At 47.0% G+C, this 24,207-nt stretch overlaps 1 protein-coding gene across 5 annotated transcripts in view; it reads right to left on the minus strand.

Annotated features, from left to right (window-relative positions):
- Nucleotides 1-119: 119 nt before the first annotated feature.
- RCSD1 (RCSD domain containing 1) overlaps nt 120-24,207 on the minus strand; it is a 30,223-nt gene continuing 6,135 nt past the window's right edge. Inside the window, exons 1-7 of one of the 5 annotated variants that reach the window (XM_050978074.1) lie at nt 9,609-9,723; nt 9,141-9,248; nt 6,635-6,724; nt 5,309-5,380; nt 3,846-4,040; nt 2,545-3,268; nt 120-1,700 (exon numbers count right to left, since the gene is read on the minus strand). In XM_050978074.1, the coding sequence (XP_050834031.1) occupies nt 2,558-3,268; nt 3,846-4,040; nt 5,309-5,380; nt 6,635-6,724; nt 9,141-9,248; nt 9,609-9,671 (1,239 nt within the window). In that variant the 5' untranslated portion in view covers nt 9,672-9,723 and the 3' untranslated portion in view covers nt 120-1,700; nt 2,545-2,557. Of the gene's footprint in view, nt 1,701-1,985; nt 3,269-3,845; nt 4,041-5,308; nt 5,381-6,634; nt 6,725-9,140; nt 9,249-9,608; nt 9,724-24,207 lie in introns of those variants that run through there. The other 4 variants (XM_050978069.1, XM_030235079.2, XM_050978080.1 and 1 more) reach the window with 4 other exon arrangements.

The raw sequence follows: 24,207 nt of genomic DNA on the forward strand, positions 1-24,207 counted from the left end.
AATGTCAGTGGAATTCTCACCTTTTTTTTTTTTTTTCCTGCTGTTACCAGTTCTGCCCATTCTTCCTCAGACTTCTTCATTTCTCCAGGAGGAAACAAAAGACAGAGATTTTTGTTTTGCTTTGGTTTTATTCCACCATTTATTTATTCTGCTTCTCCCTCGGATTTCCTTTCCCATGCTCGGGACACACATACACGTTCTCTACACAGGCACACATATATCTGTATGTACAGTAAGGCACAACCACTCACACATCCAGATGGGACACTGTGCTGAGAGAAGAAACACGGGGCAGCCAGCGATTGCAGCCTGCCCTGGAATACAAGCTAGAGCAAGCAGATTAAAATGGATTCAAAGGCAACAGTGCTCCACAGCATGGCTCAAAAGGGTGTGGAGGTCGTGTCTGCCAACAAGCCCATGATAATTCAGGAAGGCAAGCGCTGCTGGCTCTCAGCAAGTGTGACCTTAGTCCACGTCACAGTATGGACGTTTTGTTCTGTGTGGCCAACACAGCTTCAGGCACTGCTGTCAAGAAAACTGGTCAAGCTGGGGTTTGACATCCACCTTCCCCCAAATATCCTCCAGATTTAAACTGTAGTGACTGCCAGCCCATGACTTTCAGTAGCCCAAGAGTGAATGCAAATCTAGTGCAGGGCATAAGTACTTTGGAGGGACTGGCTGCCTGAGCTTCACCAGTTCAGCCAGGCAATGCCACTGGAAATTCAGCCAGCTAAGACTTCTTTTTTGACCTGCACAAAATTAATTGGCTGTTTCCGGGAAGCTGGGATGCTTTCTATAATGAGTGGCTCTTGGTGGCCACACACCAGAAGTTTCAAAAGAGACTGGGTAGAGTTTGGAGGTGAGAAAGATTGATGGACAAGCAGCCCTTCTAAATCTGGACTGGAGCCCAGAGCCAGATAAGAGAACCTGCCCTATTGACCTACTCAGCACATCTTTTCTTTGCATACAATCTGCACTGTTGTCATTTTCCACCACACTAAAAGCACCCCAAAGCTGAAGCACACAGAACCTATCAGCCTACCACAGGTGGCCGTTTCACAGATTAGCCCCACTTCAAAGGGATTTTATTTTTATATTTTTATCATTAATATATATTTTTATGATCAATGTTCTAGGAGTTTTCCCCATGTTCAGGGTTCACATTGTCTGCCATACAGAACATATGGAGAAAACAACTGTTTCCTATTGTTAAAACATTATTTTCTGAAGTTTTAAAACCCAAAGTCCTTCAAAAGAAGCTACCAAAAAGGCACCGTACATGTATGTATGTATGTAACTGATGAACTTCATCTAAGACCAATGCAGGGGAGAAAAAAAAGACATTTTGGAGCAGGATGAAGAAGCAGAATGACCGTGAGTGGTGGTGGCTGTTGTCTCCAGGACAGTGGGTATCAGGTCTCTCAGTCTCCAAATATCACCAAGAATCGCCAGCCAACAGCTGAGTTTTTAACCCTGAAAAGATTGCAAACAGTCTCCTGTTCCAGCTGTCCCAAAACATGATGGTGCAAAGCAGAGAGCCAGCAAGTGGCCACTCAGCTCTGTGATGAGTCTGGACCTCAGGGGATTTCTGCATTCTGCTCCTCTCCTGTCACTGAAGGTTTTCCAGTAGCTTCCATCTCGATTGGGTTAGGTGGCTCTTATCCACATGTAAAGTCTCTTTTGCCCTGACTGGGTGTGTCCTTTTGAGAGAGGAAAATAAGTAAGGAAATAATGAGAAATAATCATGGGTCTAAGCAAAGACAATGCTGGGAAGTCCTGGGGGTTCTTTGGTGGTTTCGGTGCTAGGAGGCAAAGGTGAGATGCAGCCTGACCACAGGAATCCTTCCTTCAGCTGCTCCTTGCCAAACCAAGGAAGCATTTGAAGAGGAGGTGGTTGAGGTGGGACAAGACACATCCTCAGGCATCTGTGGCTATGTCATCAGTGGTTACAGAACACACAAGAAGGTGCATGGAACAAGGCCTGCTTCAGCCAGGGGAAATCCTTTATTTCAGTGGCAAAGGCCCATGCTTGCATGCTTTCAGATCTGATCATGAAACTGGTGCGCCCTGGGTTTGCTGGCAAAGCTAACAAGCTAAACACATAGGGAATATATATATATATATATATATATATATATATATGTGCACATGTATACACACATGTGCACACATATAAATATTTATATGTAAGGAGTCATATTGATAATAGTGTATACATGGTTACTGCTGGGGAAATGTGCATTTTACTGCAAGGACTTTGAGATTGCTTTCAAAACAGCAATGCAGGATGGTGCCTGGTGAGCAGAGCTTCTCCATTATATTGAATCTACAAGCAGCTTTGCTTCTTTTCCATCCTCTCTGTAACACCACCCAGAAGGGCTGGTTGTTTTGAGTACCCTGCTTCACAGTCTGCAGGCCTGAGATCTGAGGCTTCTGACATATGGGGAGCAGCAATTGATGTTGTGTTCTGTCACAGTTGCCATTTCTGCTAACAGCAAAGCCCTCAGGTGCCTCCGAAGCCATCATCACACTGTCCCATCTTACCTGTGTGTTACAGCTATGCTGTGCCCTGGTCCTGTGTGACAGACACTGAAGGCTCACTGGCAGTCCCTAATCCCACTGCATCCTGCAGTGGTTCAGGTGCCAGCGCTGTTTCTTCAGTGTCTGATGTTCTCTGTGTGTCTGTGCTCTCACTGCTCTCCTTTGTTTCAGCTTCAGCTTCCTCCTTCTCCTTGTCTCCCTTTCCTTGTTCACAGGCAGTGCTTTGCTGCTCTTTTCCCTGGGGACTGTCACACATCTCATTGTTTCCAGAGGGAGGCTGAGGAGAGTTCTCCTCTCCTGGGCCATCATGACACACTTCCTCCTCCTTTGTATTCCCTGTGTTATTCTTGCAAGGAGCAATTTCCTCTGCCTGTTTTTCTCCTTTTTCCCCATCTTCTGATCTACTGGATCCTCTCCTTGATGGGGGCTTCTCATCAGACTCTGCCTGTTTCTTCTGCTCTTTGCTCCCTTTTCCTTCATCCTCTGATCTGCTGGATCCCGTCCTTGATGCTGGCTTCTCATCAGACCCCGCCTGTTTCTTTTGCTCTTTGCTCCCTGTTTCCACCTCCTCTGTCTTGCCATTGGGCCCAAAGACCTCATCTTCCCTGGCACCATTTTCTGGAGAGGACAAGTTGACCCCTAGATCTTCCCCGTCTCCGTACTCGGACAGAGATCTTCGGAACCTCCGGGAGGGAGGCCGGCGCTTTATCGATCCTCGCGTCCGCACCTGGGAGGCAGGAAAAGCAGACATTGAAGCAGTCAAGAGAGTGGTAATGGAAAGCAGGAAAGCACAACAGAGGAAAATGCCACTGGATGTACCAGCCTTTTCTGCTCTTGGCAGGTTGAGGAAGGAGTCGGTACTCCAGGTGGTGATGGTGAATGCAGGTTACAGTTCCTCATTTAAGTGCTGAGCGCTCTGGTGACACCTGTGAAACTGAGAAACTCTGTGTGGCTCCCCAAACTGAGCTTCAGCCACCTCAGACATTTGCTGGCGTGTGGCACCACCTGCTCTCAGCACCCCCTGGCACCAGGCACCCCGTTACTGCCGAGCTGATGTGACTGGGTCCAGCCCCTCCATCCCTTCCCTCACACACACTGGGCTGGGAAAGCTGCTTGGCAGGCAGAGAGGAGACTCCACACAGCTTCACTGAAAGGCTGTTTGGAACCTGCTGCACAAATCTTCTCTCTTGGCCACAAATAGACACTCTTACAGCAGGACTGAGGGCTCAGCCTCCTCTTCCTCCTCATCCCCAAGCAATAAGCAAGCCTTTTGGAATGGAGAAATCCTAGCACATATACCCTACCTTGTTGTAGAACTGCAGCTGAGTGCTCTCTGGGGGCTGATCAAAGCTGACTGGCGTCTCGCTGGGCTGGGACTGAGTCCCTGGGCTGGTGGGCGTTGAGGGAGGCGTGCTGAATGGAGAAACCAGGACTTTCATCCCAGGGCTTTTGGGAGACACTCCTGGCAGCAGAGCAGCTGGAGCAAAAGCCAGATTGGCCTGCAATGAAAAACGCCCATTAGGGGCATGCGGGACAGCAGCATGTGCTACACACGACAGCCACACAGGGGAACCCCTGCCCTGCCACATCTCTCAGCTGTCACAAGCCACAGATATCCTGGTTGTGGGTTCCTCCTGGTGACACTGTCAACAAACAAGCCTGGGCATAGAAGTTATGACTGGACATTTGTCTTTCCCTGGCAGCTGGAACTCAGGACATGTTCTTTTGTCATCCTCAGTCCTTTTGGGATTTTCCAGTGACCCAGCCAATACACCACAGTCTGCAGTGGCTGAGCTGGCAGAAAATCTGAACAAGCAGCCAGCAATGGTTCAAGATTTAAACCCTCCCACGTGTGCCCAACTGGAGCTTGCATTTTCCAGCCTGATCTTGTAGACTGACCTGTGCAGCTGTGAGAAGACCATGGAAAGCAGCAAGGTTGTGATTAACTCTGGCAAAACATTTCCTTCTGGTCTCTCACTGGAAAGCTCCCCTGGGCAAATGTCCTTGGGTGCATCAGGAGGGACAGTGCTATGAATAGGCTCAGGTTGTGTCAGGGTGGCGAGGAGGCTCTGGAGTGACACGTGCTGCTGGGACAGGTGGCTGGCAGGGGCAGGGCACTCTGTCTTCAGGCCATCGAGTGCTGAGCTGCCCTCAGCAGCACAGATCAGGCACCACAGAAGCACAAAAAGGGCAGGAAGTGCTGGGTGTGTTGTGTGTAGCTGCAGGAATCCAGATGAGGGAAGTGCAGTGCGGAGCTTCCAGGCACACACAGGGGACAGCCAGAGCCTGGAGCACACACCCCACTGCCAGGATTGTCACTGCTTGTGCTAGAGGCCAGCACCCCAGTGGAGTGCAGGGGACACAAGTGAGTGACACTGCTGTGAGGAAGGAGCTGGAGGAACTCTCAGCAAGGGCTTCCCTCACTTTCTCTCAAGAGCTGCACTTAAACTGAGGCTCCTACCCCTGCTCAGGTAGTGTTGCTGCCATGCCCATGCCCAGCCACGTACTCCACAGATCCAAATGATCCTGATCCATGCCCTGACATGGTTATGGGCACACCTGAGGATCACTGGACTGCTTCTGGTGCCCATTACCACTACCAGACCTGCTCTGCCTTCCTCCTTGTGTGTGGTGGGGCTGGTTCCTCCCCAGTGAGGCCCTGTTTACCTGGCTGTCACCCCTGCTGCTCTGCAAGTGAAGTAGCTGTGACCAATGCCAATCAGTTTTAATTTGCTGGGGAAGCCATGTGGGCTCTGCCAGGACCTACCTGCAGCTTTTCAATCATGGGTGAACTTTTCACCTTGACCTTGGGAATGGGGCAAGCATTTGGCGACCGCTTCTGCAAAACAGAATGAAACAGGAGAACATCACAGTGTAGTAGGTGGAAAAGAGGAAATACAATAAAGGCAGAAAATTTGGAAGAGATAAGCAGAAACTGCTTGTAGGGAAGCAAATGAAGCTTCATATAGTGCTCCAACACAAAAGTTTCTTTTTCTTCATTCCTGACCCCATTCTCTTTTTGCTATCTAGCCATCCGAGGGCTAGATACATGTACCTCTCCTCTGGGCAGAAAGGGCTGCTGTCTGAAGTGTGAGTTAAGTGATGTGTGATGGCTCTGCTCCTACACTGCCTTCATTAGGGTATCTAGCCAGTGGCAGTTTCTCCTGGTATTATTTCAGGACCAGGAAGACTAAAATTCTACCTCTTAAACCCTTAATGTTGGCAAATATTGTGAACTTTCTGTAACGGGAAAGACTTTCTGCCACCACTTGAGTAACCAAGCTAAAGGATATCCAATTAGTATCAGCAGGAAGGGGCTAAATGGCAGGAAAGGTAGAGCTATGAAAAGGCTGGAAGCAGTTTGAGAAAGAGAGAGCATTGCTTTGAGAAGGGGCATATTGCTTTTTTCAGAAAAGGAAGGAATCTAACATTATAAAACTTAATGCTCCTTTGGCATGGAGGCAGCAAGAGCCTGTAGCTCACAGATAAGAAGGACAAAGAACTACCTGCTTGTTAAGGGCAGGTGACAATGTGAAATTTGGTGGGTAGACCTCATACCCTGAAATACCAAAGGGCGGAAGTGACCAAAGGGGGCCTGAGTGTAAAATTTCACAAGTAGCTGCCAGCTTATGGGGACCTGCTCATTCAGGGGTCCTAAAGAAATATTCTGTGGGAATTGCCAACAAGCCCTCTCTTCACTCTGGATTAATTATTACCTTTTTCTGAAGATGGAAAAATCTATGAGCAGAACTATTACCCCATTATGCCCAACAAACAGCATGGGTGCTCCCTGTTCAAATCTAATAAATACCAGTGGTTCCTCAACAGTGGTAACTGGATGGATCCATTAGTGTGCCAAGGGTGAAAACAAAAGCAGTAGAACTGGGCTGTGCATCCATGCTGCAGGAGCAGGGAACAGCATGGAGCTGACTCTGGGTCAGTACATGTGTGAGAGCAGGAGCAGGTTTGCTGCTGCCTGATTGATGGCTTTGACTGCACAGCCTGACCTCTCTGCCACCTCCAAACTCATGTCTCAGGAGAGAACAGGCTGCAGAGAGGAAAGACCTTGGCCCCCTATTAAATTGATACTCACTTGCTCATCATTGTCACTTGTCTCAGTTTTGTGGGAATACAAGGGAAGGGAGCAGGGTGGTTTCCTCCGAGTTGGCTTATGTGGTGGTACCTAAGAGAAGAAAACAACCAACTCAGCAGCAGGGAAATCAGGTTTCTTAAAAAGGAAGTGAAATTCAAGCACCAAAGGGCATGCTGTATGAGTGACCTGCTCATGAGGCAGGGCTCAGCCTGCCCAAATGAGTCATCCAAAGGCAGCAAAAGATGGTATTAGCACATGGCTGTGCTTGTGGCATGTAGAGCCCAGTCCTAGTGTTGGAAGAGTAGTTTGTATCTCTTTCTTTGTGCAACACACATTCTTCTAAGCTGTGGAGGGTGGAGAAGCCTTCCCAGAAACTTTGCCTGCAAAGCATCCTCCCGGAAACGCCTTCACACAGGAGAGGTTGTTACTGTTCTCTTTCCTGTCATTACCAGGACTTCCTCTCAATGAGTCTCAGCTGCTTGGTTCAAGATTTCCTCCTTTATGTCTGATATATTTTTGGGGCAAAAAGGAGAAATCTGACTCTTTCAGAATTTCAGCCCCATTCGTTTCTCTTGAATGACATAAAGCAGTGCACAGGGACAAGGCCTCAGCTGCAACCTTAACTTTGACTAAGAAACAAATTCTCTAGAGAAGGAACAAGGCAACTTAATGGCAGGGACACTGATTCCTTCTGAATGTCCTTGGGGTCTCAGAACTAAGAGAGAGCTCCCAAGGAAGGAGGGATGAATAGCACATAACTATTGCTCTGGTCTTGCAGCCAAGCTGTTTTTATTTTTATAGGTTTGTAGTCTCCTGCCAAGCTTTTTACACACTTTTCATGTGTTAAAAAAAAATCCAAAATAACTGGCTAATATAACTGGAATCTTGGATAATATCCACAATAAAGTATTTGCATAATTTTGCTGCCTTCTCACAGGCTGGCATGAAAATTTGGATTATGGCATCTTTGCCCTCTCTACATTTGGCTGTCTTAGAGGACCTGTGGACCTGATATGACTTAAATTCTGGAGGTGCTGCACCCAGCCATGGCACTTCTGCATTTCTAAGCAGCCCAGAGCAGCCCTGCCCTTATCCTGGTGTCATGTCAGGAAGCAATAATGTGTCTTGTGGAAACCCCACCATTCTGCAACTATGAAATGCTGCTCTGTGCCATAGTGGATGTGTCAGAGGTTCCCTGGTTGACAGAATTCCCCTCTGCTGGCATGGTCCAAGTAAGGGTTAAAGACCATCCCTTGGGTCATTAATCTGAAGCTAGCTTGAGAAAGCTGGTGGGGAAGTGACAGATGGCTTGGAGAGAAAAGACAGGAAACTTTGTCCTCCTCTGTCTCTGGAGAAAATGAGTTTCTCTGCACTGTGAGGCCCCTCCATGCTGCCCTGGCTTGGGAGCAGCAGAGGTCTGTAGATAACACAGGAGAGGTCTGGGAACTTTCTGCCTTCTGAAGGGTGAGGGACTTAGTACAATTACATCCCATACCTTCAAAAGAGGAAATTACTGTAATGGGATGGACGGAGTGGTGTGCTGGTGACTGGAGAGGGAAAAAAATAGAGCTTGGGAAAAGACTGGCTATTCCCATCCTGGGAGTGCTAACCTCTGATAGATGATGGCATGCCAGCCCTGCAGGGCAGAGGTCACCACTGCATCCAGCCAAAGACAGGAGGGGTGACAGGGAGGATATCCTTAGGCCAGGCTGGGATCCGGAGCTGAGGGGCAGAAGGCAGCAGTTCAGTTTCAAAAGATGCCTGAAAAGGGCCACCAGCAACATTTATGCTTCTAAAAGAAAAAGGCATAATGATATAGGAGGCTCTCTGAAAATGTCCTCCCTTCATAAATAACCCTGACTTTCCTTTCTTCCTAAGAGAGGTATTCTAGTGTTTTGCTTAGCTGGAGAAAGTCAGCGTGTGAGGCAGTGCTTGGCATAGTGAGATTTCATTAAAATAAAGTTCAGCATGATAGAGATAGGCACAGAGGCTGAAATATCATTGGGAAGAGGCACTGAAGGTGAGTAAAGAGGCAGCTTTCTCTCAGACCTACACAGAAGTAATAACCTGGAGGAAACTTCCTTTTGTGAATGAGGTGCTGATGACATGCCACTGGCTGCTACACTGCATCATCTGTTGTTTGTTTCTTTTCCCATCAATATTGGCTATTTTATTATTCACTGCTGCTGTCTGCTCACAAAAACCAGCCCAAATAGGACATGCATGCACTCCTGTCTGCTGCTGTTGGGTAAATCTGTGCACTTTACCAAGCTCTGCAATGTCTTGGTTAGTGTCTCTCCCAAGACATGGCTCTAGCAAAACACTCACCCACCAATCAGCAATGCATGGATGATACAGCCACAGCTTGCATTGCACGAGGAGATGAATCCTTTGTGCAGATCCAAAATCAAGGTGGATTCATGCTCAGATCACTGATGTTCCAGCAGGAAGAGACAAGTGATTAACTTCCCACTTTTTTCCTGCTGGTGGCTGCAGAGCACCTTACCTCTTTTCCAGGGATATTGGCTGCTTGCTCTTTGAATTTCCCTGCTAGCTGAGCCACTGAGGGTGATGCTGACTTGTCCACCTCTGAGTTGGTCTCTGCTGGCCTGTTCTGAGAAACCAGGAACAAGAAGTTGTGAGTGAAGTTTGGGAAAAGCAAGCCTGTGTATATGTTACAAAGTTCAAGAGTAAGCAAGGACTTGAAGCAAAGTTTCTCACATCTGGCATCAATCAGCCAGCCTGAGAGCAAGAGGTTTTGGAAGACAGGATTTAGCAGCATTTTCAAATATCCCAGAAAATCAGTAATTCATGCAGAGCCTTTCAGCTCCAGCTGAAGAGCCTACACTCAGTATTTTTCAATGGAAGCAAACCAGGTGTCTCAGGCCAAGTGTCTGCTCCTTTTATCCTTGCAGTGAGCAGATGCAGCAGGCAGTAATGTACATCCCCATACACATCCTCAGCCCTCTCATACCCTTGTTACTGCCCTGGTCACCATCAGCCTTGCTTTTCCAGTGGTTCTGCTGTGAGAAGCCATTCCCAGTCCTCACAGCAAGCCAACATCTGCTTGGAGATGTGTCCCTTGCTGTTCTGTTTTTTTCTCAGTGAAATACTGAGGGGGTGGGGGGGAAGGAGGAAATTCCATGGCTGAGAGAAGCCTCCCCTCCCCTGGGTCGACAGCAGACTAAGAAGCAGAAGGCTTGTGCTGGAGTCTGGATGATGCAGCTCTTCCCACACCACACTGCGCTGATGTCATCCCACATTCACCTTGTTTTCTTTGCTATGTGTCTATTGAGCAGTGTGAATAGAAAGCCTTGAAATCAAAGCTGTTAAAGGAAACCTTTGTTCTTCACCTCTAGTATCTGATGCTGGGGAAACCAAACCAGAGGAACTAAGAATAACTAACCAACAATTGTTATTCCAACCAGGAATAACAAGCCTGATTCTGTTTGAGGTGGAGAGCTCATAACAAGAAAGCAGGCTACAAACCATCTGTAAGGAACCTCATACCTCACAGCTTCCTGTACCACCACCATGAACCCATGACCAGCACCACACTTCTCACCCCACTGCCTCAGTGCCCTTTCTGTTTCTCAGTTTTTGTTTGCATCGTGGAGAAAAGCCTTTCCCTTTCTCAGAGAGCTGAGAATACTCCCAATAAATACTCCTAATAAATGTTATCTTCTTTTTCCCAGGCCCACAAGCCCCTGTAGGTATCTGCCATTCCCTGTTAGATTTCCCATACACTTTGGAATAGCTTTCCTGAATCCAGGGAAGTCATATAAAGCTGTCTTGTCCCAGTGACCTTCACACACCTTCCCCTCATCTTTTCACCTTTCACTGGAGCAATTACAGGCAGGGAAAGTGGCAGATAATGGAATGGAAGAAAGAGTGAGGTAAGCAAATCAGCAGGGCAACCTGCTGCACATGAAAAATGATGGCTGGGCTAAGTGGGGAGGGACACCAGTTCCAAAATGCAGGCTGTGTCTCCCTGCTGTGAAGGGAGGACAGGCTGGAAAGAGGAAGGAGCAAAGAATGAACTTGGAGAATACAGGGTGGACTGGGAGGCTTGGCTCTTCATACCAGCTTCCAGGATACCTGGGTATGGCAGAATGGACACCTGAAGTAAGGACTCAGTTAAAACTGAGCAGCTGCAAGTACTCTGTCTGTGGCAGAAAGGCTGCCTCCCTCGTCGTCCATTTTTCTCCAAGAGCTTCTTTCACAGCCCTTTGCCTTTTCCCAGAAAAGACACTGAACTTCCTCTTGGCCTCTCTGACCTCTTGTTTTCGGGGTGAATTTTTCCTTTCTTTCTTTTTCTTTTCACTTCAGTCTGAAAACACAGCTGCCTTTCTTTGATCAGAGCTGGGAGGCCAGCACGGTTCCATGGGTGTCTTGTGCTGGCGGCTCCTGCGGGCGCGGGGCGCGGGGCCGGGGTGCAGGAAGCTCTGAACATGCCATTCTAAGATTAGCACCAGTAGCCCACGGGGCTGTGTCCTCCAGAAACTGCCAGCTGCAGACTCTTCCATTACGGAAAATAAAGAACAGGAAAGGATCCTTACTCAGATCCCCTCTGGCTGCTACACCGCTGTGCTCTATCCAGCTTTTTTTACAACATTTTTTCTGTCCCAGGTGATGTGCCAGGCTCTGTGTCTTCTGGTCAAGGGAAGGTGTTGTAGTTGGGTGCAAAAAGTTCCCTTCCTTGCACTGCAAGGAGAACATAATTCTTTTGACTCCCAGGAGCTGGGCTGGCAGTCTCCCTCTCCTCCTTCCCACCACTGTGAGAAAGGTGGGAAACTTCATTTTATCACTTTCAACCCAGAGCACATTCCAGCCCTCAGCCTCTTCCACACCTAAGACTAAGACATCTGCTTCTCTCACCCCAGAGCTCAGTGCTGGCTCTCTCCTGCCCCACAATATTAATTATGCAATCTTTCCCATTCCTGGTCATGCTGCCCACCTTGGTGAAATAACCCACCATGACTTTTCTAAATGGTTATGAGAAATAGCTCTGTTCCTTTTCTCTCTCTCTCTCTTTTTATTTTTCTATAACAGTGAAATTATTCAGGCATGATTTTTGTGCTTTTTCCAGCCAAGTGCTGATTCTTTTCCTTTTCAGAAGAAAAGCATGGTCGGCCTGCATGAGCTAAAACCACTGAGCTAAGGTTAAAGGCTTAGTCCATCAGTAATTTGGTAACTGATACTCTGAGGTCTTTTACTGTTCCATAAAAATAAGCATTGTATGTTCTGAAAACTGTCAGACAGAGCTGTAAATGGGAATTTAATTATACCATCAATGTAAGCATGGCACTGTCTGCAAAAAAAGGAAGTGCAACTACCAAGTTCTCTGTAAGGGGTTTGTTTCACTTTTCTCTTCCAAATAAATTTATAAAATTGAGTAAATTTGAAAATGGCTTTCAAAACCATGTTTCTTCATCTGCTTTTAAAACTGAGTCTACTCCCAGTTAGCACCAGGGAAGAAAGTTCTGCCTTTATCTGTGTCTGAGGTACAAATGTGCCAGTCTGAGCCCCCCAAACCTCTCCTTCCTTATGCATCAGAGTTCTTGCCTCTATTGTGAGAGCAGAACTGCCCACCAACCCCTGGCTCTGCAGATTGTGTGAAAGGAGGCCACTGTTTTTAGCACAGATCCTGCTCCTCTCACAGGCTGCCTGGCTCCACTGGATCCCCACAGAAATTACCTGCTCCACTAAGTCCCCACAGAAATGTCCCATCATGTACCTGGTTTGACTGCTGAAAAGAGGAAAGTTCTACTGGCTGTCATTCAGTGCACAGTTTTGGCTAAATACCAGCTGAGTAACAGCAGAGATCCATACTTTCATAATCTTCTTCCCTTCCCAATGAATCCTCTGACTCATCTGCTTTTGCAGGTAGGACATTTTGGCCAGATGGGTCATCTTTTTAACTGAGAAGCAACACCTCCACAGCACCTTGCAAGGCTGGAGTATTCAGCAGCTAAGAAATCAGTGATGGCTACACAATTTTTGGTACTGGTCCTGGGCAACTATCAGCCCAATTCTCATGCAGCTGCATCTAGACATGGTTTTGAGGCCAGTCCCTGATCCCCATGTTTTGAAAATGTTCTGTTTTCAAAAAAGCTTCACAGGAATGATTCCCTGCAGCCTGTTCTCACACCAGCCCATCATGCCAGATCCTGTGCTCACACAAGCACTGCAAAGCCCCCCTGTGACTCTCATAGGGATCTTTTCATTGCTGCACACACAATCTACCTCAGCAACTGCAAATGCAGCAAAAATAATTTTAAATATAGCGTCTCAGAGGCAGATACAATAAGGCATCCAAGGCTCAGGGCTAGTGTCTTGATTACAGATCCAGAAAGGGTGATATTCAGCACCCAATGCTGCACCATGAGCAGGGAGTTGTCAGTATGGTAGAGGAAAACAAGAGTATGTCAGTGGTTTTGGGGCACAGTTTCATAAGCCCTGGGTTTCAGACAGCTTATGTTTCCAACCACTCATTCTCCCCTGACCTTTCCTTTCCCCCTTCCCCCCTCCCCTGCACCTGTGTGAGTTTGTGGGGCTGTGCTGTAAACTGGATCACTGGAATGATCTGGGCTTAAAATACACCCCTTAACTCTTTACAAGGTTATTTTTAACCCAGATCATTTCAGCCTTGGAGTTCACAGCATGGCCCACCACGTGTTTGCCCTGCTGTAGTGGAAAGGGAGGGAGAGGTGGCAGGGACAGCCTGAAGCACAGAGGAGAGGGCTCCCCTTTAACTGCTCCAGCCAGAGCCTGAGGAAATTACATCCCTAGGTGTCCTCCTGTTCTGACAAGACAGAAAAATCATATTTTTGCATGCTTGCTGGTAGAAGCTGGTCTGGTCTGTAGCACTGGTGTTTCACTCTACAGTCTGTTGCCACCCACCCGAGGCACAGCCAAGTCCAGGCCATGACCTCTGAGCCACCACAGGGAGCACATCACTGGTAAGAAGTTGCCATTAAGCACCCACAAAACACCCATAAATACCGTGTCAGCCATCCCCAGCAGCTTTGCTTCAAATAACAGCAGCCACAAAGTGTAAGCAGGTTCTCTTTGCTGCATGGCAGAGGCCAAGCTCTACACCTGTAGGACCTGCTCAGCTAAGGAAGGGATGGGGGATGCATCTCTGGGGAGGAAACTCCTGAAGTCAAAATAAACCATCACCACACTCTGCCTAGAGGCCAGCAACTGGGAAGCAGTGCTGTGGTTTCACTGGGATTAAAGCATCAATCCTGACCAAGGCTGGATTTCAGGAGGGAACAGAGCCTCTTGCAGACCCTTGCTTGCCTGCCTGGCTCAGCTCTCCCAAGGCAAAGCATTCTGCATAAAGCCTTCCCAGGACTGACCCTTCTCATTTTTCAGTGAGGTAGCTGCAGGATTCGAGGAGCCAGCCAGCCACAGCCCTTGTCTGCACAGGAAAGCTTATACCAAACTGAGCTAACTCTCCCAGCTTGCAGGGCAAAACACAGCCTTAATCTGATCGAGGTACTGCTTTTCTGCCTAACTGAACTCATTTGCAATCAGCTTGGCTGAAAGGAGCTGTTCTCAAACTCACAAGTACCTGATTCTGACACAGAAAGCAGCATTTTGGGAATGACACTGTGTGCTGCATCAGGGAATACTGCTCCTTTCAGGGCTCCGCAGGGGTTGGAGGGGGTGAATGTCTCCTACTCCTGCACTGAGGTGCTGCCTCTTCCCCAAAAAGGTTCCCCTGCAGAGCTGGGGTTGGATGGACTGGAGATGTCCTGCACACCTCAGACCAAGCAATGGAGAAGTGATGACAGTACAGCTCCAATTTGGGGTGACGATTTCCATCGGCAGGAGCCAATCCCTTCTCCTTGACCCATGTTTTCTTCAACCACAGAGGCCAGCTGGAGGCAGAAGGTCACTGAATAGTCACACAGGGCACGATCTAAGGTACACTTCCTGTTTGTCTGCAGAGGACATGAACTTATGCTCTGGAAAATGCACCACAAATGCATCTCAATTATTTTGGCTCTTGCATTTTTTAAGTGCAGATAAGATTAGATGGGCAGCTCACAAGGAACGCTTCTTTAAATCAACTAAAAAACCTCATGAGTAGTTTTTAATTAGGATTGGACTCATGATACTGAATGGAAAAACCTCTGTAATTTGTAGTTTCATTCAAAGTAATTTCTCTGTCTCTGACATTTAGATGAATCCCAGCTTGCACCCTCCTGCCAACATAACCTGAACTGATTTGTTTATCTGTACCCATGTGAGTACGTCAGTGGCATCAGGATCATACTGAAAGGGGAACATTGTTTGGACTGGGAAGGGAGGGGCAAGTAAGCAGAGTATGTTCAAAACACAAACTCCCCCAAAAGAGCAAGCTGAAAGATGAGAGGGTGGGAAAACACCTGAATCACAGCATAAGGAATCAGGCAGCATAAAGCAGGAGATGCTGCTACCCAGGAGCTGAGCCTCCCTGTTCTCCCTGTGACCCACAAAAGCACAAACACAGGCTGAACACAGATTGCCCAGGAAGTAGGTGGGCTCACACTGGCCTTGGCCCATGTTCCGCATCCCTAGAAGGAAATCTCATGATTCTTGTTCCGACTGGAGCTCAGCACCACGCTGGGCCCCTGGCTCAAGAAGCAACACATCCCAAGATGTAAGCCCTGAATAAACAAAACTCTTCTTGCTACTCTGACCCCTCTTCAGTCCAGCAAATCATCCTTCTTTGCATCTCTCTCTTTACTCTTCTTCACAAATCATTCTCACTGGAGACCTTCCAGCTCTCTGTTTCAGGAGGGATTTGTGTGATTTATTTACTCACTTGGCGTCTTATCTGGCAAGGAAGCTGCTTCTTGTCTCATTGTAGTAAATTTTAATTATTGGCAGAAGCCCCAGCTGGAAGTGACTGCAGCTGTGGCTCTGTGATACCTCCTAGACAGTCTGTCCATCATTGTGTCAGTGTAGCCTGTAGCACTTTGGGAAGCAAGGCCAAGGCTCCTACCTGCCTTTCCTACCATTTACTGTACAGCAGGGGCGATATTTACTGTGCTGTGTTCCACCAGAGCAAAAGCTACCCTGTGAGCCACCTCTGCCACTTCCTCTGGTGGGGCTAGGCTAGGCCTGAGAACTTTGTGAGCATTTAGAGCATCACTACAGTTACTTTCCAGGAGAGGACAAGACAAGAATATCTTGCAGGTCTTTTTAATGTATCCTAAACACTACCAAAAAACGAATACTTTTCTACTTCTACCTTTCTGCAATATTTTCTCTGATCAACTTTCACCAGATGCTAAACACCTCATTTCACAATCCCAATGAGAATTTTGTGAGCTTTATGAATGGCAGCATGCAGAGTCCTCATCCTTTTCCCCCAGGTTGCCATCAGATGGCTGAGCAAAAAGGAATAACTGGTCTCAGTGTGCCATGGGCCCCTCACTGCTAGAATGCAGGAGTGAAACGTAACAGAAAGCTGAGCAAAGAAAGTAAGATTTCCACTTCAAAGACACAAGAATAATTCAGGAGCTGATACTTGGCCATAAAATCTGGTTATGAAAGAGAGTAAAGGTTTTTTGAGGAATATAATGATGATCTCAGCACTCTGCCGAATCCTCGGGTGCTGTTTGCTAGGACTGGCATTTTGAAGGTTGTGCAAACAGATTTCTAGTTGGACTTGCAAGAAAAGGAGCTAATGTCTCATATGTTAACTCAAAAGGAGTTAATGTCTACACAACTGTGCAGAACCATTGCATGTCCAAGATAAAGCCTCATCTACATTGTGAAGCCTCAGCCAGGGCAGAGGAAGCCTCCACATCTGGTTGATGTCACACGCAACAGATTCATTCTTGCAGCTTTGGGGAAAGCAAACTATGAATTATATTGTGAATGCTGGAATTTGGGCTCCAGATTTCTGAATACTCTGCAGAGACAACAGGACCTCAGATTAGGTTTGGGACCAGTCTGAGCTCCTGGCCCCAAAGATGGGTTTTAGACTGCTTTGACCCGGCCACACATCTCTTCTGAACATATCTCTACATAGCTGTAGATTGTGGTTTCCTTGAGACAAGGGAGTGCTCATTAATTGAGAAATGTCAACAAAGTAAAGAAATATTGGACATGAAGGTTTTGGAGGCAGTCAGGAGAAGGTAAGGAGTCCTGCTTACCCATGCTGCCTTCTTGGCAGTCAGTGTTGCTAGAACCCAGAGATCCCTAGCAGCTCTCCTCAGTTCCATCTGAAAACAGGACCTCTCATAGCAGCCCTAACAAAGATTCAACTAAAACTCCTGAAATAAAAATGGCAGGAAAACACATCAGGTCTTCTCTTGAACTCTTTCTTTTTGAAGTATTTTCAGTGGAGAGCAAGTTCTTGCTTGAGGGTAAATCACTGCTGGCTTTTTTCTCAGAGTCTATTGAATAAGTTAGCTACAAGAACAACACAGAAGCATGACATTCCTTCTCAGAGTGTCACCCAGGTCAATGCTTATCCCACCACAGAGAGGTGAATATAGGATGAGTGTGTGCCTGGCCTCAAGTGCAAGGCTATTGCACAGCTATAATGAGGGTGAGAATGAGGAAGAAGCTCTGACTGTAACCCAGGGCAGAATAGTATGAGGAATGTGGACTACAAGGGATTGTTTGTTTTTAAGAGAAAGGGCAGAAAAATTCCACTTTACATAAAATATGTAAAAATATGTAACACTTCCCTGAGTTTGGAAAGAGTTTGCTTTAGGGCAACATTCTTCTCAAGACATGCAGTGATCTGGTCTTGATTTTCTCATTCTGAGAGCTCCCTTGTGAAGTGCTGCCATCTTGGCACTTGGGGTCAAGCACTGCCCAAAGGGTAATGTGAGGATATTCCAGCTCAGCCGCTTTCATCCAGAAGACTACAAGAAAAACTCTCCAATGCCTCACTTGAGAACTACAGAGGGTTGGATCTGCCATATTTAAAGGCTAACCCAAGCAAGATTTAGGAATTAGGTAGAGGCTGGTAAGTAGCCCAAAACTAGTAAAGGGACAAATGTTTCTCAAAGGAAGAAGCACTGTGTTGAACTCATCCACTACACTGTAAATAAATGGTCAGCCTTGCCTACTAAAAGTAGAGGGGAAACTCCGATGGCTTTCCATCCTTTAGTGGTTTGGGGTACCCTGGTCTATTTGTCCCTTTGAGGTACCAATAGCCCAAGTGTGCTGGGCCATGGGGACCACTGGGTGGTGGCTGGAGTGAGATGCTGCGGTGTCAGCAGAGCCAGACAGTGCCAGGCAGGAGGAGACAGGCAGAGGAGAGCAGCCAGTGCTAGACACACAGGAGAGGAGCTGTGTCCCTCACAAGAGAATTATAGGAAACATCTGTAAACATTGGGAAATTCCATGTGGTGAATAAACTATCTACCTTCTGTTTCAGAGAGGGACTACAATGAAAATAAAATGAGATAATCATTATTTTAAGCAAGTTGTTCTTTCCTTTGTGCCATGGTACGTAGCTCTCAAGAGTGCCTGGCCTGTGCTTGCCAAGCTCCATCTGGAGAGATTAGCAAAGGCAGCAAGAGTCACTGTGAAAGGCACAAGTGAAATCTTGAGTTTCCCTTCTGACAATGAAAATATTTGGCAATTGCCTGGTGCCTGCATGTTCCCAAAACTGCATGGGCTGGTTAATCTCAGCAGCATTACCTCAAATCACTGTCAGGAGCATGTGCTGAGAGGGCAATGTATGGGCTTGTGCACTTTAATGCCTGTACAGCTACTGCTGCATACCCTCCAGAAATGGTCCTGAAACAAGCTAGGGTTTCACCTGTCAGGGAAGCACTCAGGTGACCAGGCAGGTGTGTGAGGTCTCCTCTGCTCCAGCAAGCCTTGAATTCTTTGCTACATGTTGGCATGGCTTAAACAAGCAGGCTGGCAAGTGCTTGCCCAAACCCCTGGGTTAAAACCCATCCCTTCCTGAGCAGACCAAAGGGTTTCAAGCCCACACCCTCAGAGAACAGAACAGAGCCCAGGCTTCCTGAGCAAGTGTCTTATTGCTTCTGGCAAAGGCTGCCAAGAGTGGTTTGATCCAGCACCACCATTACCAAAAGAGGCAGTGAACTGCAGCACCTGGTCCCTAGCGGGCAGGATGCCTGTGCAGGGGCAGCATGTGTGAAACCTCAGCCTGTACCCTACAGAGACACAGGCAGCTCTTGGCTCTGCTGTGCCCTGAGCAGGAAAAGGCATCTGGCTGTTCAGCTATGACTCTCTGTGCAGGGGATGGCAAATCAGTTAAAATCAATCATTTAAATAAATTATTTTGTGTTTGGGAATCTATGACAAGTGACGACAGAAACCTCCAGCAAAGCATGGGTGTCACTGTTTCCTTTTCTGCAATAAGTGCTTTTTGTGAGATGCCTGATCCTGTTTGCCATGTTCAGAGTATTCTAATGGGAAAAGGAGTGCTGGGATGTGGGATAGGGGGAATGTAATAGGGACCCAAGGACAGGTCAAGCAGGGCAAATCCAGGCAGGGCAAATCAAGCAGCATCCCAGGCACTGGTTAAATTTTAATACAGAGCAGGCAGGTGCCCAGTGAATTGAATGAACCTACAGGGTCAGGGAGTGACTGCAAGATATGGATTGCAGCCTTTCCATTCTGCATTAGTCCTGTAGTTGATTTATGACACAATAATTCCCCTCAACTACTCAAAAATCCAGGAAAGAATTTTAGTCCAACAGCTAAAATGAGATTTGTCCCAGAAGCCAGAATGCTCAAGAGGAAAGACACAAAAGGTACTCAAGAAAGGACAAGGTGACCCCTACTGCATGAAGAAGACAGGAGCTTGGGATGGGAGGTAGGAAGGTGAAATAAAAGGCTGTTAAATACCAGTGAGACCTGAGGGGGAGAGGCTGTGGGACACACAGTAAAAAGAGATCATGATCATCAGGATTATTTGGTTTGTAAGATACATAACAATATTTGCCTGCAGACAGTGATAAGGAAAACAGGAGGGCTAAGCAGAGACACAAAATTCTACAGTGCCAGCCAGGCCAGCTGCCTACAGACAAGGTGACCAGGGTGTCCAAGAGAGCAGGGAAAACATAGAAGCATCATTAAGGAGTCCAATGAATTCAAGGAGAAACGGCCTCCGCCTTTCCTGTAGCAGGGCCCTGCGTCTGCAATTGCCTCACAACAAGCCCAGCACAGCTGCTCGCAGTCAGGCCGAGCAGCCAACATGGAAGTAATTCCAGGCAGCAGGAAAAGGATTGTGGATAAAGTTGATATGTGGCTGGATGCAGTCATACCCAGCCACACAAGTGGAAAAAGAGGGAAAAGCAGAGAGGCTGTGCCCACACAGGCTGCATGGCAGCCTTTCCCTGAGAGGCTCCATGCAAGGGGGAGTTCTCCTGCCACCTGAAGCAGCACAGCTTCAGAAATGCACTCATACTGGGTTTTGAGGCCAGACACACCACACAGCATTCTCCCTTTGACTCTTTGGGGTGCACAGTTGTCTCTGTTCAGAGGCTGAGGTATTTTAAGATGATGCAGCTTCAAGGAATAAAAAAGAAGTACAGAACGACTGAAAAGCTGGTAGTTTACCATGTGGCTTCTGTAAGTGGAAGTGTATTGCAAACCATCTGACTACAGCTCTACCACTGCAAACTGGAGCTCAGCCATCAGCAACCTTAAGTACTGAGACACAAAACCAAATAGTTGAAGACAGATCTCTACAACTACTAAGTCTGACTACACTAGGAGACTAAATTAATACACCTCTTCCCTTTATGAGGTCCTGGAAGCTCAGTGTCTTGCTGTTTCCTTCGAGTTAATATATTTGTTTTAAAAATACTTGTATTTATCTGGAACAAACAGTTTCTTAAAACAGATGGGGTTTTTTTGCTCATTTGGCCTTCTAAGAATGGTGTTGATGCTGCAGAGCTCCTCCCTTGCTCCAAGTGAACACCAGGGACACATTGGAAGCAACTGTCCATCAGGTTTACCATATCTCTAAGTCTCTTAGGGGAAATAGTTTGTGCTGCTTAAATGGGAATGCTATCAGTAAGCCAGAACCTTGCAGCAGATACACAGAGCATTCCTATTATTGAAGGTTATGAAAATTCAGATTGGGATGCTGAAAATAAAGTCCCTTGCTCTGGAATGGCCTAATACAGCCCTCAGCTCCTCGCTGAAAGAAGGTTGCAATGAAGGAGGCCAGTGGGAATATAACAAGATAAAATGGCCTCAAGTTGCCCCCCAGGAGAAGTTTAGATAGGATATTAGGAAGAATTTCTTCACTGAAAGAGATGTTCAAGCGCTGGAAAAGGTTCCCAGGGAAATGATGGAGCCACCATCCCTAAGGAGATGGATATGTAGCACTTAGGGGTTTGTTTTAGTGGTGGGCTTGGCAGGGCTAGGTTAATGGTTGGACTTGATGATCTTACAGGTCTTTTCCAATCTAGATGATTCAGTAATTGACTCGGCAGCAGGATTTCAAGATCATCTGAGAGCTAATACACCACTTTCTTAAGTAATTGAAGATCCCCACTCTCCTTCAAGCAGCGCTACTTTTCATTTCTCCAAAATTAAATTAGGTGGACACCTACACAGTTTTCAGCTTAGTTCAGGAAGACATCTGGGTTTTCTGGTATGTCAGGCAGGATATGGATATAAAGTCCTGTCATGAACTCCTTCTCTCCATCCAATGGGAGCCCTGTAGCAATAAATACTGTCTGAAAACTTGGTGATACAACAGACATGAGCTATAGCAGATATCTAAACTGCAGATAATATGCTTGAAGGGGGCGGGGGGAGAATGGGTTATTTCTCCGAAATTATCCATTGAATAAATAAGTTGATGAGGTTGTGTTGTTTTAAGAATCCACAGACACTCCCAATGTGGAATTGCTCCGTTGGAGCCAAGGGCTGATCTGTACCCTGGCAGGGTGATGCTGATGTCCTGATTTACAGCTGACAACAGCTGTTAGCAAGATGTTGGTCTGGCTGGCCTGGAGAGCATTGCTTCCCGTGTGTCTTCAGCAGCTTGTCCAGGCAGCCTCTGGGATGTGCCCTCAAGACTTCCAAAGGCTGCTTCCAAAAGCTCCATGGCTGGAGGGGTGTGGTGGCATCTCTGAGGAAGAGCAGTGGTGGCCACTGTAAGATGTAGCTGCTTTCCTGGTGAGCTGCCTCCACCAGCTGCTTGTACAGAGCTCTGCTCCTGGCCAGGGCTTCCCTCAGGATCTTTCTTGGCTTCCCAGTGTTTCCCTTCCAGACATCTGTTTTTCTTAATGGTCTGGGAACTGTACACAGCTTGTCAAGCTCCCCCAAATTAATTGGTGCCTCTCTGTGTGTACTTCCAGGCCTTCTTCTGGGGAGCTCTTGCTACTCCAGGGGAGTAAGGGGTGAGCTAATGGAGGAACAACCAGCAAAACCTCCCAGGCTGCCCACAGGACAGGAGACAGGAAATAGTGCAGTCTGTAGGGCAAGTGCTCCACTCTCACATGAGCAAGGAGTTCTAGACTAAGACACAGAGTGGAGAGATGGCCAGGAAGGCTGGACCTGCATGTGCATTACTTCAGTGGAGAAAGAAATGTATAAACCATGTTTATCATATTGTGCCTTGAAATAAATCATTATTTTATGCCATTTCAACCATGGTGTTCCTTTAAGACTTGCTGTAGCTTCAGACGCCATGGGAGGCTACCCCCTGCTCTCACCTGCAGACCTTTGGGAGACACTTGGGCAGTTGCTCTGTAAGAAATGGGCTGAGCAAATGGAACAGCCTCTGTAGCAGAAAAAGACTCAACCCAATGGATCCTCTCCCTTGGTTGCCTCATGGGGGGGCCAGGAAAAAAGCCCTGCTTTTAGCAGAGCCTGAAAAAAAAGAGATGAATTTCAACATGAGGAGGCTCAGACTCAAGATGCTTCAGGTGGGATGAGGAAGGGATTGCTCTTGGCCTAATGAGTGGTTAAAGAGGAAAAACATTAGGCAAGTGCATATACAAAAGGCATCAGTTATCTAATCTGAAGCTATTCAGAAGGTTAAATTAGAAACTGAAGTCACTGAACTGTGAAAGAAAGTGCACAGAGAATGCAAGATGCAGGGACAGTTCAAAATACTTCTGATAAATGCTGTAAGTACACTGTGGTACCTCCCCATTTAAATTCAGAGACAGCCTAGTTGGAGCAGCACAGGGATTCAAACTCCTCTTAATTTATCAGGCTGGGAACAGAAAATCAGAAGGGTAAATGAGCCTACACAGAGCTTCCAACTACAGAGGCTTCCAGACTCATCAGCTGGGACTGTGCTATCTTTGTAACACATTGCTATTAAATTAGGTCTACACAGGCAGGACAGAGAAGGAGGTTCATATTTATCTAAGCCAGGAATTTAGTCTAAAAAGGTACACAGATATGGAGTGGAGGAAAGTGATAGCAAGCACTCTGCTGGCAGCCAGCTTGAGGTGTGAATGCTGAGCTATACCCACTGAGATGTCTTGTTAGTTGGACCCTGGAGGGCTCAGTGGCCCCAGTGGCACTCAGGACCTGGGTCTGCAAAGCTGCTTTTCCACCCTTTGGCTTCATCCAGAGTCTCCAGCCTGCAAGACTCCTGAAAACTGGGCCAAACACTGGGGAAATGTACCCAAACAGCTGTAATTTGCTGTTATGTTTGAAAATGCCTGAGTTTTCAGCCCAGTCTGGATTGGCCATAATGATGCATTGGAAATTTAGTCTTTTCCACTGGTAAGCAACTCATCTATATAACTTAAGGAAAAACAAACAACTCCTGAGCTGCAGCTTAGCCTTTGACACAGATTTTTTTTTTTTGGTGAAGTGAAGAAGATAATGATTGCTGTTTCTGAGTAAAACGGCTCATAATATTCTCCCAAAATGCTTTAACAGAAAAACCCAGTGTTCGTAAGAGCTTTGAAACACTCTGCCCCTACTTCAGTGCTCTGTTTCTTTTACCTGCTGGCTGATAGGACCTCATTTACATGTTATTTCTCTGGCAAGAAGAAGAAAGTTCTTTCAACCTCAGGCACAGTTTCCCCTGGGCCACCGGAACCAGGTGTCCAGGAAGTGTGGGCTCAGTGCCTGCACAACACCAGCCCAGTGAGTGAATCAGCACTAGGAAGCTCTGGCCAGCAAGGCTCTGAATTCACAGGTGCTTAGAAGAAAAGTTGAATTTAACTTTTGATCTCTGGAATCACTGGAATGATCTAGTGATTTTTCACTACCTTAGTTGACTATGACAAGATGATGTATAACAGGAGAATGAAGTCCTGATGTGAGTGTCCTGATGTGAGAAAAGGCAACTTTGCATTGAGCTTGGAGATGAAAGACAAGTGCTAAGATTGTTTCTTTTTTGTAGGAGTAACCAGTGTGTTCAGGAATCCATCCCTTTTCTTCCACTCTGTGCTCTTCACAGGCCCCTGCTGTCTGGAGCATCATGTTTGTTTGCACAGAGAGCCCCTCTGCCTCTAACTGGGAATGAACACCTTCAAACTGGGAATGGCAACCCTGGGTTCTCATGGAGGGACAGTGCTGACAACTCCATGCACCTTGTAAAGACTAAATGGGAAACCATTTCACAGGTCAAACATGTCCTCACTGCAAGG

This window comes from Serinus canaria, chromosome 1 (genome assembly GCF_022539315.1).
Source record: "Serinus canaria isolate serCan28SL12 chromosome 1, serCan2020, whole genome shotgun sequence".
In the NCBI taxonomy this organism is placed as follows: Eukaryota; Metazoa; Chordata; class Aves; order Passeriformes; family Fringillidae; genus Serinus; species Serinus canaria.